The 15,495-nt window shown below is 40.0% G+C and overlaps 2 protein-coding genes across 9 annotated transcripts in view; one reads left to right on the forward strand and one right to left on the reverse strand.

Moving 5' to 3' along the window:
* LOC137336903 (GMP reductase 1) overlaps positions 1 to 2,480 on the forward strand; it is a 59,303-nt gene extending 56,823 nt beyond the window's left edge. The window contains exon 9 of the mRNA XM_068001695.1: positions 1,536 to 2,480. Coding sequence (XP_067857796.1) covers positions 1,536 to 1,716 — 181 coding nt within the window. The 3' untranslated portion in view covers positions 1,717 to 2,480. The remainder of the gene's footprint in view (positions 1 to 1,535) is intronic.
* A 7,347-nt stretch (positions 2,481 to 9,827) lies between these two features.
* Positions 9,828 to 15,495, reverse strand: part of atxn1a (ataxin 1a) — a 319,165-nt gene continuing 313,497 nt past the window's right edge. For all 8 annotated transcript variants that reach the window (XM_068001701.1, XM_068001703.1, XM_068001696.1 and 5 more), the window contains one exon: positions 9,828 to 11,831. In XM_068001701.1, the coding sequence (XP_067857802.1) occupies positions 11,301 to 11,831 (531 nt within the window). In that variant the 3' untranslated portion in view covers positions 9,828 to 11,300. The remainder of the gene's footprint in view (positions 11,832 to 15,495) is intronic.

Genomic DNA, 15,495 nt, shown 5'->3' on the forward strand with positions numbered 1-15,495 from the left:
GACAGGAGTCGTATTCCCAATTCATGACTTCTACCTATTGTTCTTTGTTTCCTTCCTCCTCCTCCCACCTCCACCCCACTCCTTTTGCTTTGTTCAGAAATATATAGCAGCTCACTTACTTAGTTACGGGGAAAGAAGCAGGAAAGATGCCCTGCCACAGCAAAATTTGGGCCATTATGTTCCTCACTCCAGGCCTCAAGGTGCAAGGGCAGTAGGAGCTCGTCTATTACTTTCATAATGTGATAGGCCATCTCGTAATTCAGTTGACAAACCAGCGTACCCTATTTCATAAGCTTTCAGCTTCGAACTGAACCTGCAACAGACCTGAATAATGGAACAAAACATTTTATATTGTCAATAATTGAAAAAAACATTATTATTGAAGCATATAAAAATGTAACTAGAATTTATCAAAAGCTATTGGATCAGATTATATTTGTCAGCTGTGGCTCAATCTATGTTTTGGACATTAAATAAATGTTTGGTACTAAACTTTAATTATTCAGTAAAGTACTGCGTAGACATTGTAAAGTATTCAGTAAAGTACTGAGTGAGGAACATTGTACTGTTAGACAAAGATTACTGGGGGGAGCGGGGGGGGAAAGAGAAAAAAAAATCACCTGCAGCAATAATCCTACTTATTTGAATTTTACGGTATGCTTGGATCAGACATGTTTCTATTTGGAACTAAAGCTTTTACGTTAGGGACATTTTGACAGTAACCATATTAAAAAGTATAATGCTTTGTAAAAAGCAGAATGAAAGATTCCACTTCTGCAGGGAAAGCTTGCTGATAGGACACTGACACTGTGACCAATAGAGCTCCCCTCCCTGTAAACTTGATATAACACTGTTGTTTCTTTCTCCCCATCTGCTGATGTTGATACCTTGCTGGAGTGGTTCCACAGCCAACAGGAGACTCTCCCAAGTGAACATTTTTAATGCGTCTCTGCAGGCCGTTCAACCATGAAAGAATCGGAGCCAAGATCAATCCTGTCCTCATCCAGTGATCTCACACACTTTTCCAGCAGGGATCACTGGATAGCAGTCAGGAGTGGGAAGCCTGGCTAATTTTTCCCCCTTCCTTGCTGAGGGGCTCTGAAGCCAATTGTAGCACCCTAAATACTATTCCAAATGAGATGAGCTAACTCATTAACAATTGGCAATCAAAGCCAGGACCTGCTGGTCCGAGTGGGAGTGCTTTATCCACTAGGTTCTTTATATAATAGGGAACATGATGGATGTGCATAGTTGTGTGATGGGTTACCGTAGTCTCCTGGAAGTTGCTAGATTGCCTCTGCAGGGAGGGAGGAACTTCCCAGTGTTTTCCTGAAACTGGCCACAGATTTTTCTTTTCTGTTCTGTTGCCTCCCACAGGAGTTGGCATCATTAGCAGTTGGAGGGCCGTGCAGGCAGTTGCACCGTCCAGTGGATGTGGAAAGCAATTAGGGACCAGACTGTCTTTTCTCTTCCTTTCACATGCAGGCTCTTACTGCAGCAATGTAGGTTATCTCTTGCATTTCTTTTCCATCCAGGGCTTCAGAAGGCAGAACAGTGGAGGTTCCTTACAGAGGAGATGTGGAGAACACAATCCTCGACATTTTAGGGGGAATACGCTCTACCTGCACCTACGTGGGAGCTGCTAAGCTGAAGGAACTGAGCCGGAGGACAACATTCATCCGAGTAACACAGCAGTTTAACCAAATGTTTTCTTAGCCTGAGCTTTCACGGTGAAAGAAACTGAAGAGTTTCATTTGCACAGTGGTCTCTCATTCAAAAGCTCGAGTGTACTTCAATATAATTTTTACATTTGCATAGTGCAATGATATTTTGCTGTTTCTCTGGTTTAAATCTTTTAAAACAAAATGGAACCGATTGCCGCCAGGACCTTATCAATCTATATCTTCCACTGTCTGTACAGTCAAAAATATTCTATAGCTGTGAAGCAGTTCTTCACTGAAGATGACATCACAAGATGAAGATCAATAATTGCTTCAACCAAATTATTTTCAGGTATTAAAATACAGGGCACTCCTGTCTAGTGTACATCAAATTTCTCAATTCTGTATATACATTGCTCAGGAGTATACAATGATGTATGTCATAAAACAATAATGTAATTTATTTGAAGAATTATTTTTAATTATTGAAGACTGCATAAAAAGCTTTGTGTATATTGTCTGAGTATATGGAATGAAAAAAAATGACATACTTAAAACTAATGGCTCAATTTAATAGCATGTAGCTCCCACATGTAATAGTGATATTACAGGAGTGTGAAGTGGAATAGACCATAATAATAATAAAAAAGAGAATGTCACATCAGTTGGGGCTCTCCAGGAAACACAATGTGCCAATTTTAATATTCTTTTCTGAACTGATACTGTGTTTCTTTTTGTACTTGAGGATGTATCAATCACATCGCTTAATTCTGTTTTGAAAGACATTCTGATGCAGTAAATTCTGAAAGTAGAAATAAACTGTGTGTAGTTCACTTCAATTCCTGTTACTGGCCCTTTGGTAGTATAATGTCAGTGAACTCCCGAGTCAGCCATTCCTTCACTGAATTTTGACAAGTATAGCTGCTCAACTTTACATGCAAGGAACAAAAAACTGGTTCTCCACATGCTACCCATTTGTAAGCCTCTAAACCTAGAACTGTTTTTAGCTTTAATCTGGATTAAGCAGCCAAGCCTTGAAATCTATATCTTATTTAGCGACTCATTAATAAGATTTGATTATATTTAGTGTCACAAACTAATCACCTCACATAATAACAGTAAAGACGGTCATAAGAAAATTCCATTGTACTGATCATATCATACAACTTTTAGGAATAGTTTATGGTTCTTTTTAAATTATTTACATTGTTGCATTTTTTAAGCAGCTTTGAGTTTCCAACAGAGCAAATAAATTAGAATATGTAACACAGAGAAATAGCAGCAGAATCCAGACATCGGCCTAAAGGAACAACAACTTGCATTTATATATCGCATTTAACGTAGTAAAACATCCCAAGGCACTTCACACGAGTGTTATCAATCAAAATTTGACACCAAGCCACATAAGGAGATATAAGGACAGGTGTGAGGTAGGTTTTAAGGAGTGCCTTAAAGAAGAGGCTGAAAGGTTTAGGGAGGGAATTCCAGAACTTGGGGCCTAGGCAGCTGAAGGCACAGCTGCCAATGGTGGAGCGATTAAAAATCGGGGATGCACAAGAGGCAAGAATTGGAGGAGTGCAAAGATCTCAGAGGGTTGTAGGGCTGGAGGAGGTTACAGAGATAGGGAGGGGTGAGGTCATGGAGGGATTTGAAAACAAGGGTGAGAATTTTAAAATCGAGGAGTTCCTGGACCAGGAACCTGGCCAATGTAGATCAGCGATCACATGGGTGATGAGGGAATGGGACTTGCAGTGAGTTAGAATACGGGCAGCAGTTTTGGATGAGCTCAAGTTTATGGAGGGTGGAAGATGAGAGGCCAGCCAGGAGAGCATTGGAATAGTCAAGCCTAGACCTAACAAAGGCATGGATTAGGGTTTCAACAGCAGATGAGCTGAGGCAGGGGCGGAGATAGGCGATGTTATCCTGGAGATGGAAGTACGTGGTCTTTGTGATGAAGTGGATATGCGGTCGGAAGCTCATCTCGGTAAAATATGTTGTGGACGGTCTGGTTCAGCCTCAGACAGTGGCTAGGGAACGGAGTTTGTGGCTGGGATCGAAGACAATGGCTTCAGTCTTCCCAATATTTAGTTGGAGGAAGTTTTTGCTCATCCAGTACTGGATGTTGGACAAGCAGTGAGACAAATCAGAGACAGTGGAGGGTCAAGGGAGGTGGTGGTGAGGTGGAGCTGGGTGTTGTCAGTGGACATGTGGAACCTGACGTGTTTTCAGATGATGTCGCTGAGGGGTACCATATAGATGAGAAATATTGAATCTGTGACTGTTAAACATACTGACTTTTATCTTGCCTAACCTTTAGGATCTTGAGTACTTCAATATGATCACCCCGAGCCTACTCTTCTCCTGCGTAAACACTCCCAGCTTCTGCAGTCTCTTATAATTTGGGTGCCTAAACCCATTTGTTAATTTAGTTGGTATTAAGTCCAGTCACAAATGATCCAAACCAGATAAATGTGTATGGGATAGTTTATTTTAAACAATCCATGTACATTGGCATAAATACTGCAGCAGCTCTCAGAGCTAAAGCTACACTTAGATGTCAGCTGTGGCTCAGTGGTATAGCACTCTCATCTTTGAGTCAGGAGGTTGTGGGTTCAAGTCCCACTCCAGAGACTTGAACACAAAATCTAGGCTGACACTCCAGTGCAGTACCAAGGGAGTGCTGCACTGTTGGAGGTGCCGTCTTTTGCATGAGATGTTAAACCAAAGCCCTGTCTGCCCTCTGAGATGGACGTGGTGCTATTCGAGGCTGAAGTCATGAAATGTGCTATATAAATTCAAGTCTTTTTTGCTGAGATCACTCAGAATCAGAACAATGCCCTTTAGAACACTAAGTTCCCCATTCATTTCAGTAGCATTACTCCACAAAGTACACCTACATTATCTTTTTCTTGATTATTTTTTCCTGGGTGAATTCCCATACTGAAACAACTACAGGCCACAGCTACGTATCATATCATGACTCAGTTTCTTGGTGAAACAATTGGGGAAATTGCAAGTTTCAAAACGCTAACGGCATCGAATACATCACTTGAATGCCTCAGGATTTCCAGGCAGCTAGAACCACTGCAGGAAACACTAGGACACTTACTTAATGTATGGATTTTATTTAGTGTGATGTATCTGAAACCAAGCCATCGTTTCCCATACCGCTCCCTTATCTAGTTTTAAACTTGGTAGCAACTTTCAGGTCTACAGAGAGCACATCTCAACAGGTTCCCGGTGCTTCTAATCCTAGCCCACCCTCCGTTCTACAGTAGTCTTACATTTTGATCACAACAGCTTTTCTGTGGTGGGGACCACACTGAAAATGTGGAATATACCACTGTCGGCAATGTCTTAAGGTGGTACCCACTGGAGTAACCAGTAAGATACATATTTTGTTCTGTAGTATTAAGTCCTGGACCAAATGGTCATTAACAGAAAATCAAGGCATGGTTTTACCTCAGTGAACATGCCATGGGGTGGGGGGTGGAGGGGCAGGAGTTAAGAGAAAGAGTACTACATCAATATATAAAAGTATTCACATGGTAAGACAGTATTCTAATATGCTGACAAACTACTGTGATATTACAGAATCATCTCTGCTCAATGAAAAATAGAAACATTAATTGAAGAACTTGTCTTTTTTACATGCAGCCTCCTTTAGCGTATAACATTTCTTCCCAATAGCTTGTAGCTACTCTAGCTATGTTTGGGAGGGTGTAGTCAAGGGCTTTCCCACAGTATAATGTCTTCATGTTGGACAGTCCACAAAGTGGATAATGAACAGTGGCCTGAAAAGTGCTACAATCGAACTGCAGTGCTTTTTATACCCATGTCAGCATTCCTCCAAACCCATGTGAAAACTTTACCTTGCTTAATGGAAAAACTCAAGTTAACACACAAAACACTTCTCAAATATTTAGTTCCTGATATAGAAATTAATTTAACCTCATCAACCCACGAAATGAAATGCTGTTTCAAAGTGAAGCTGACCTATTTAGCAGTCAGTTGCCATTAGTTTGGAGAGACCACTCCACCTTTTGTCACCAGTTGATGCCGAGAAGCTACGAGAGAGATAAGTGGGCGTTCTGCCCATTTTAAGTTTTTTTTTTGTCTTAGCAATTTACAGGATCACATCCTCCCTACCTCCCTCCTCCTCAATAGAATCGCTGCTTAATCATAGTAGTATTACCTATATTTTTGTGAATTCTCCCAAGAAAGATCTGAGACTATTTTTCTCCCAAGAAAGATCTGAGGCTGTGAAGTAAACAGGGTTTATTTAGACACCATTTAATATTTTACATACTTCGGTTAAGTCACTCCCTCCCTTAACTGCCTTCTTTCTAGATTTTTAAGATTCTCCGATGTTTCCTCAGAGCTCATCCTTTTCCATTTGTGATCAGTCTTGGTTCTATTTGAAGTGCCCTTTCTAATACAAGCATATTTATTTTGTGGCATGGTGACGAAAACTGTACAATGCACCGTAAAGCCTTGTGTAAATTGCACACATACAAGAGTAACTTTTATGAAGTTGTGCTCCTGGTGTGGAGTTTCGCCCACCAGGAGTACCTATTGGGAGTTTGACCACGGAGATCAGCGGGGTCCACAGGATTTTCTTCCCATGGACCAAATATCCTGCGAGGCCCAATAACCTGTGTGTCCAAATTCAAGATATGCAGTCCTGGTGACCAAAGGTCCACAGGAAGCACCAATTCATAAAATGCCTCAAACATTCTACTGTTCTGCCTACATATCTTAGCATTGTTAGCCTTTTTATTTGGCTTGTGACACTGTCTGGACATAGAACTCTCTTGCCGCATCCTCTGCCTCTACTGCTCTCGCCATTTTTGTGCCATTAGCAAATTTGACCAGGTTACAGTTGATTCCGCAATGTGGGTAATTTATGTAGATTAGAAACAATAGGGGTTCAACCAAGATCTGACATTACAGCTCTCGAGTAATCTGCTTTTCTATTCAGGCATTTTTAGTTTTGGGGAAGTGATGGCTAACTTACCTGTGTATCACCTTCCTACATTAACATACTAACCTGTGCCTCTACTCTCCTGGATGCCGGCTGAAGGTTGGTTCTGAAAACGGAGGCCTAGTTGGAAGCACAGCTTAGCGTTGAGGAACTTTCAATTTATTTTTGGAAATAAAGTGTTTAATTTTTTTTTAAAAAACCCAGCGAGCTAGATTAATGCATATTTGCGTCACAGCGCAAGCATGGTGATACACTAAGCAGTCTCAATGCATTCACAAGGCCATTGTGGGAGGCAATAAAACCAGTAGCAGATGTGGAAACCTGTTGCTCTGCTGCCATCAGCTATGAGTAGCCATTGAGTTTTATATCCGGTTCCGTTGTTGAAAAAAAAATTTGCATTTATATAGCACCTTTCAAGACCTCAGGATGTCCCAAAGTGCTTTACTGCCAACTAAGTACTTTTGAAGTGTGGTTACTGTTGTAATGTAGGAAACACAGCAGCCAATTTGTGCACAGCAAGGTCCCACAAACAGAAATGTGATAATGACCAGATAATCTGTTCTAGTGATGTTGATTGAGGGCTAAGTATTGGCCAGGACACGGACTCCTTGGCTCGCAGATTCTGCACAATGGCACTGCAATGTAAAAGCATTTTCTGTTTCCAATTTTTAAACCTGTTTCTTATACAATCCCAAGTTCTGACGAAAGGTCTTTGACCTGAAACATTAACTCTGTTTCTTTCTCCACAGATGCTGCCTGAGTTGCTGAGCTTCTTCAGCATTTTCTGTTTTTTTTTCTTAAGTTCTACCCTGTACTCCTGTGGCTTTTAGTTTTAATTTCTTTATTTTACCAAATTACTCTAAAGGGACTGAATATACTATAGAAATTGGATAGTAACAAGTTGGTATCATTCTCTCTAGTGAATGCAGAGCTCTGCCTTACTCCCATCAATATCAATGCAGCCACTGTGTGCTCTATAACTATAGTGCTTACTTGCCTGAGGAGGCTGTGTGAAGGCATGTGATTGATACAAAGTGCAGCAAAAGAATAAAACTGGAAACAAGCAACTAGAGGAAACAGTTGCGGTTGGCACTGTTATTTTATTAGTACGAGTATACTGAAACAATAAACTTGTACTGGTATACAGACAATTTCTTTAAAACAAAATTTGTTCAAAGTCTGGATCAAATATTATCATAATAATGAAATAACTTCTAACTAGAAAACCTGCAAGCACCATCAAAGAAAGGGACCATAAAATTCAACAGACCCGAGTGTATCCTACAAATAGACACACCACGATTAGAAAATAGAATATGAATTCTTCCATTTGTATAATTGTTTAAAAAAAGCTAGTGCAAGTACAATATTGTACACTGGAATTACATAGAATACGCACGTGTACGGAAAACGTCCCCCTTTCACAATGAAAGCTCTTAACTACGTATTTATGCACTGAAAAAACTCTCATCATCAGTAAGGTGCAAAACATTTCTCCCTCCCCCATTTTCCTGTGTCTACTGGCCATTGCCATTAGGTGACCACAGCTTAGTCAGTCCATGAAGAAAACAAAAAAGACAATTGCCGCCTCTAATTGATTCTTGATGGAAGACTTAAAACTTTCAATAGGTACTAACAACCAAAAACATAGCAAACTCAGGAGCAGCAGTTCATATCTGGGAACTATTCACAAACTGGCTGCACGTCTAAAAGCCTCTTTGTACAGTTCTTCATCCTCGCCACAGCCTGAACAGATGAATCTCCTGGACATTACAAATTAAAATGTACAACTAAATTTAACCTTCAACTTCTCTAATGGTTTTTTTTCCCCTCAAATATATTACAACAAGGTATGAAAGTCAAAGCTAGTTTAAACAGTATCCGAGCCTTTCAAAAACTGAGTAACCTTCCACCAACATTCAAAGCTCCATGTGCAATAGGTTCACATTACCTGTGCTAATCGATATGAGCGAGTCTTTAAAGTTAAACCCTTCGAAAGCAGTTTGTTTACAAGGTTCCAACCAGATAGAGTGCTACGATGATCCGATCAGTAAGGTAACAATATTTGAGGCTAGGTCTGTTAAAAAGAAATTAGGCTTCAGAGTTAGTGAAAGTGCTGCTTCCGGTTACATCAGTGTTCCACATGCACACCAGCCCCATCCCTGAGTAAGAGGTGTGAAAGGGTTCTACAGGTCTCTCCAATCATCTTGTCCAAACAAATTAAAAAGGTGTTGTAGGTGGAAATCTCTACTGCTATAGGAACGGTCAGTAAATATTCGTAACTGTCTACATACAGATGGGATTACCCTGACTACCTTTTTGTGAGTTTTTGTTTCATTTTTGTCCACTACAAACTTTTTAAAAATAGCCTGTTGTCAGTTAACTATTGCAAATCAGACTTTGTACAGAGGCACATGGCTGATCTGGTTATAAATGAAAAAGCTTTCCTTGCATTCTGATCCAGCTCTGTTTTTGTTTTAAAGGAGGCCAGGGACTCAGTTTAAAAAAAACAAGGCTGCAGTACAATGATTAGCGAGAAATGCAAATAATATTTTTTTTAAAAATGTAAGCTAAAAGATGTGAACTATCAGATTAAACTTGGCACATTTAACAAAAGGTTATTGCACGTACTAAACAAGCAAACAAATTCAGAGTAATAGGCGCTCGGATCGAATGATGTGACCTGGCATTGTTCTAGAACTGGAATTCCTACTTATAAATCAATACATAAAACAAGTAACTGAATCGTTCGTATTGCTTCTGACTATTTCCTGTAGTGTTTCTTCAGTAGATCCAGTCAGTTAAATGAGTCCCTGCTTCCATGCTGGGGAAAAAAAAAATCACCTATTTAATGTATAGTGGTACTGATTCTTTTAGCTAAAATCTCATATGTATCTCTGTACTCCACTGCTCCTCCATTTCAATTACCTCTTACCATCTAGCATTAAGAAAAATAAAAGAATGTGACTGCCCTGAGCAAGTTAATGGAAGGGCTGATATATTTACTGAGCAGAAACTCCATTTTATCATTAGGAATCCAGCACTAACCAAGCAATGTCAATGTGCAATATACTGAAACAGCTTTGGATACAATCTTAAAGATGCAAGTGCCAGCTACAAGCCAAGAAATTACAGTTTCCAATGCTAGCTAAACTTCAAGTTACTTGCACAAATTAAAAAGTTATCAACCCTCTGCTCACTTCCAACAGTTTTCAGTTTTGTTTGAGAACCTGTTATGAAACAAAAAATTAACTGCAAGACCAAAGGAAGCTTTGTTCATTTTAAATACTGCATTTTTGATGAATGACATTTTAAGTGTTTTCGTGTTATGTGCTTCGAAAAGCACTGCGCATGTCAAACTAAAATAATCTAACAAACTCTATTTGAAGATGACTGAGAACAAAGATCTGAATGAGTAAAACCCTGTACAATTTTTTTTAAAATCATAAGATATTACTGGTATACACCGACATTCGCGTGTAAAATATAATTATGATTAGAAACCTTTTTAATTATACTATTTGAAACCATCTTTAATTTTTGAAAGATCTGCTATTGAGGAGTCTGATTTTTTTTTAAAAACGGCAAGTTACTGAAAACATTCATCCTTTTGAGCTGTCCTAAGAGAGATTAATTTCATAGATATGACAGACTTTTGAGTCAACCACTCAACTTGATATCCCAAGAAACAACACTGTGGGAAGGTCCCAATGCTAAGGCAGGCCAAACAATGATCGCTACATCTCGTTTTTTTAGTTTCCCCTTAAAAAAAGGTAGAGAAAAAAACACAACAATTGACAGATTCACTGCATGATTGTTGACTCTCAAGGTGTGCAAATTGCCAAATGCTTTAAAAGTACAACAGTTAAACACTGGATAACCCTAGATTTTTCTTCCAGCTTTTGTTTCAACTCTCTGGGATTTTTTCCCCCCTCTTTTTGAAGCATTACATTTAAAAAGTGCTTTCTGATAAAGCAGTCTTCAGTGGACTACTGTTACTATATATAATCATCATTCACACAAGAATCATCACCAATGATTCTCATTCTTCCAAACAACTTGAATCTACAATTGGTTCTAGACTCACCCCTTCTAGACCACATCATTCTTCAGTTTCCTTTTCCTTTAAAGTTCAGTATCTAGTTCTATGTGGACGACAGTGTTTACAGATAATACTAAACTTGTCATTTTGGTATGATGTTGAGCATTCAGACCAAGATACCCAGTAAATAAATATTACTGAATTGCAAGTGCTTAAAGACCATCCTGCCACTTTGTTGTGTTGCACAACGTTCAAGTGAGCATGGGGAAAAAAGAAAGTGGCACCAATTGTCACTAAATATGAACTGAATAAAAAAAATTAAAAACAGTACCAGAGTTAAAGACAATTCTAATGATAGGAACAATCCAGGTGAGAATTTTCATAAGGGCATTCAATAAACAGTGAACAGTCAAAGCTATGTGGAAAGAACATAGTTACCAGTCTCCTCCTTAACACCATTTGAAATTATTACAACATGTTATTAACAAAAAACCTAAAATAACAAGCAGATAACATGTAAATACTGGGTTTTTTTCTAGCTTTAAGTCTACAGTACAGTATTATAGATTTAAAAAAAATTTTTTTTGAGCTACTGCCGCTCCCCAAAGTGCCTTCACTTGCCTACGTTGGACCGTCCTTCAATGCAAATCTTAACCTCCTGAGGAATGAAGGAAGGCTTGGGAAGATTCAATGGCTGCTCTTCATCGGTCTTCTCTACTTTTCGTGTTTCGGGAGCAGACCACCTCCTTTTTCTTGTTGGAGGCCTCCCGACCTCTGTTTTGTTGAGCCAAGACCTTGTAGACTGTATTGTAATGGTTTCAGAAAACTTCAGTTTGCCATTTTCTGAAACAACCGGTACACTTCCCTGAACAATCCCATTCTCGCGCTCCAAGTGCCGGGGCCTGCTCCCAGATCTACTATCATTCTTTGGGTGCTTCAACAAGACACCAGTCGAGTCAATAGCCTGTCCTTTCTTTATTGAGCCATTTTTCATATTTTTCAGTGTAAGAGATATGCAAACGTCGCCAACAGAAAGTTTGGAACATGGCAAACCAAAGAGCTGGGAGGTTCTTTCCGGGCAACATGACGACCAGCCTTTTCCAAAAACAAAAAAAGGATGTTCCACCAGAACTTCAACACTCACCTAGAAATCAAATTCAACACAGTAAGTCTTTTACCTGTTTAAATGCAACATACAAAACAGTTGAGTTTCATTAAGTATACAAGCCTATTAGCAGTAACAGTTGACAAAAAATACCACAGAATACAAGAGCAAAAGCAATCACTAGTTACAATTTTAGATATCAAACTGAAAGTGACCAAGCGGAATAAAATGAACCAAATTTCACCATCTCTCTCAATGAGGTTTGGAGTGGTTATGATGAGAATTTGCTTAATGACACCGTAAGCATCCTTAATGATGATCCCAAGTTTCATCCCTTCCTAAATGTATCTCGATTGCCTTTGTAGGCTTCATGAAAGCAAATACTGAGTTTTTAAAATTAAATCAATTCTGATTATTAGAACAAAAGTGCACTAATTATCTATGGCTTTATCCATATCTTAAGACAGCTGCAGCATTTATTGAAATTATGGTACCAGCCAAAGAAATACAAGTCCAGAGCAGGTGGAGGAAAGCAGAAACTAGTTTGGCTACACCAAAACTACTATTTACTCTGAAAATAAATGGACCCAATTGGGAATTTTTTTTTAACCTGTGACAGTAAGCAGTGCCAAAGAGCCGTAATACATAAGTGCTGTAGGTAATGGCAAGTTAAAGCACTCTTTTGCACAAGTGAAAATAAAAATGCCTGAAACTTGTTGATGATCATTCTACTCCTGGTAAAGATTAAGGTCCACCGTCAAAACTTCGACAACACTTTTACTGTTGAGCATTATTTCAACAGCAAGTTCGACCTTTATACCTGTGAATTTGGTGGCGTGTGTTCTGCAGGCACCAAAATCACCAATCATGCATACCATTTTTATCCAGAGTTTTGCGAGTACTATTTATACCAGTTTTCAAGCAATTAATGTTTTACATGATCGAGCTAATTATACTACAAGTTCAGAAAGATCTTTATGACACTGGCATGTAATTATCATGTACCTAATTACAACAAACTTGCATTTATTTAGCACCTTTAATGTGGAAACCACCCTAAAACACTTCAGAGAGGGGAGAAAAGAAAGAGCTAAAAAATAAAAGGAATAGTCAGCCACAGGAACAAGATGAGGAAAGGGTGACTAAAAGCTCAGTTGGGAAGATTAGTTTTGGGAAGGATTTTAAAAGTGAAAAGAAAAATGGAGAGGCAGAGGGGTTTAGGGAGGGAGTTCCAGAGAGTTAGGACTGAAGTAGCTGAAGGCTGTTCCACTAAAGGTGGGGCGAAGGAAGGAAGGAAGGCTGTGCAACTCAAGCTGAATTCAATTTCTGGATGGTTATCTGCACAAATGGTTTTGGTCAGGCTGCTGACAAACACGATAGAGTAGCAAAGGCTGTAACTAGGCTTAGCTTGAAAAACCAGCACTTTCAGTAATGACATTTGATGTTAAAAATGAATAAAGTACAAACCACAGATATCTATCTGCTGGGTGCAAGAAAACATAAAGACATCAAAAACATCAAGTTATGAATGGACATATGTCCAGTGAATATTACTTCATATGGGGTGGGGGAAGAGAGAAATAAATTCCTCAATCAGTTTATCACTGAATTCTGCAACCTTTGCACCAGTGCCAACAATTTAACAAGACAGAAGACAGGGCAGTTGGCTGAATAATGCATAGAGGAAGAGGATTCAACCTCTCTGGCCCAGAAAGGGAACAATTTAAACTGTGGCATTTCATTCCTACAGGTAGTAGATTGTTCTTAAAGATTTTTAAATGTTTTATTTTAAAAATGTTAAATTTTTTCTTCCTTTCTCTCTTCATCCAATCTTTTCCCTCTCTTTCTGTACCTAATTTGATTCTAATTCACCCAATTTCCTTCTCCGTTGTTCCCATGTCTTTCTCTTTCCTTATATCTTATTGGTTAAGGAGATGCACGGTTGGTCCCATCGTTCACTAAGGTCCCAGATTCCCCGTTGCTCTTGCCGCACCATTATCAGCTTGTACCTCCAGCAATTTGCAATGCAAACATTTTGAGCTGAAGGATGAGGGAAAAAGTCTGACTAGCGAGATGTCCCACTCCAACAAATTCTGGGCCATTATATATTTTTGGATGAACTCTAGAACATGTTTGTTGAGGTGCGAGAAAGGAACATGAAAAGGACTGGAAATGAGTTTACTTATTTTGCAGTACGATTAACCATTATAATGGACAACCCCCCCGCCGGACAGCAACCCTCCTCCTCCCTTATTTTGTGAAAGAAGTTTCACTTTTGCTTTTAAACATGCTGGGATGATCCTCACAATTTTCATATGTTAATAATTTGCATAACACATTGTACTTATTACTAAACTTGGTAGCAATTGGTAGCTTGCTAGACCACTTGAAAGCATTAAGAGTCAACCACGTAGTGCGAGACTGCAATAACTTATAGTCCAGAGTGGGTAGGGGTGGCAGGCTTCCTTCCTGAAAGACATCAGTGAACCAAATGTGTTTTTATAACAATCTGAAAGTTTTCATGGTTATTTTTCCTGGTGTCACAAATTACCAGATTGGTTTCAATTTCACAACTTGCTGTGGTGGGATTTGAACTCATGACCTGTAGGTTACTAGTCTGGTACCATAACCACTAGGATACTCCACCAATACTGCATTTTATGATGCACCTTCCAGATCTGCATTTGGTTTGGTGTGCACACCTTTACCACTATCATGTTTCTGAATGCCATGCCCTTAAGTCCAAGGAATGCAGACTTCATCATTTAGGGCGGACAGCTGGTTTAGCCATTCATTGTCAGATCTGGCTGGACCACGTAAAGCACTATCGGGACCTGCTCACCTCTGCCAAAACTGCTCCCTACTCCAGGATTATCCTGGAACGCAAAGATAACCCCCGGCTTCTCTTCTCCACTACTACTTAGTCCACTACATCGTCTTAATCCCCTCTCCCCTGCCTCCTCCACCCTCAACTCCAACAAGTGCGAGGAGCTCATGGACTACTTTGTCACTAAGATTGAGACCATCCGTTCAGCTGCTTATGGTGCTTCCCTCTCTTCTAACCCACCAAGCCAAACTTCCCCTACGTTCCCCTCTGTCCTAGCCGTGAACTTGCATCTTTCTCTAGCTTCTTTCTGATCTCCCCTCATGCCCTCTCCGAGCTCATCTTGACCATGAGACCCATCTCCTGCTCCCTCGACCCTATTCTCATCGAACTGCTGACCAGCCAACTTTCCTTCCTGGCCCCCATGTTAGCTGATAATGTTAACCGTTCCCTCTCCTCAGCTACTGTCCCCCTCCCCTTCAAATCTGCCGTCATCAACCCCCTCTTCAAAAACACACACCCTTGACCCCTCTGTCCTTGCAAACTATTGCCCCATCTCCAACCTCCCTTTCCTCTCCAAAGTCCTTGAACGTGTTATCACCTCCCAAATCCGTACCCATCTTTCCCACAACTCCGTGTTTGATTCCCTCCAATTGGGTTTCCGCCCCTGTCACTGTACTGAAACGGCCCTTATCAAAGTCACAAATGACATCCTATGCAACTGTGACCATGGTAAACTATCCCTCCTCATCCTTCTCGACCTGTCTGCAGCCTTTGGCACAGGTGACCACACCATCCTCCCCCCAACGCCTCTATTCTGTCGTCCAGCTGGGTGGGACTGCGCTCGTCTGGTTCCATTCTTATCTATCCAGTCGTAAG

This window comes from Heptranchias perlo, chromosome 2, assembly GCF_035084215.1.
Source record: "Heptranchias perlo isolate sHepPer1 chromosome 2, sHepPer1.hap1, whole genome shotgun sequence".
Taxonomy (NCBI): domain Eukaryota; kingdom Metazoa; phylum Chordata; class Chondrichthyes; order Hexanchiformes; family Hexanchidae; genus Heptranchias; species Heptranchias perlo.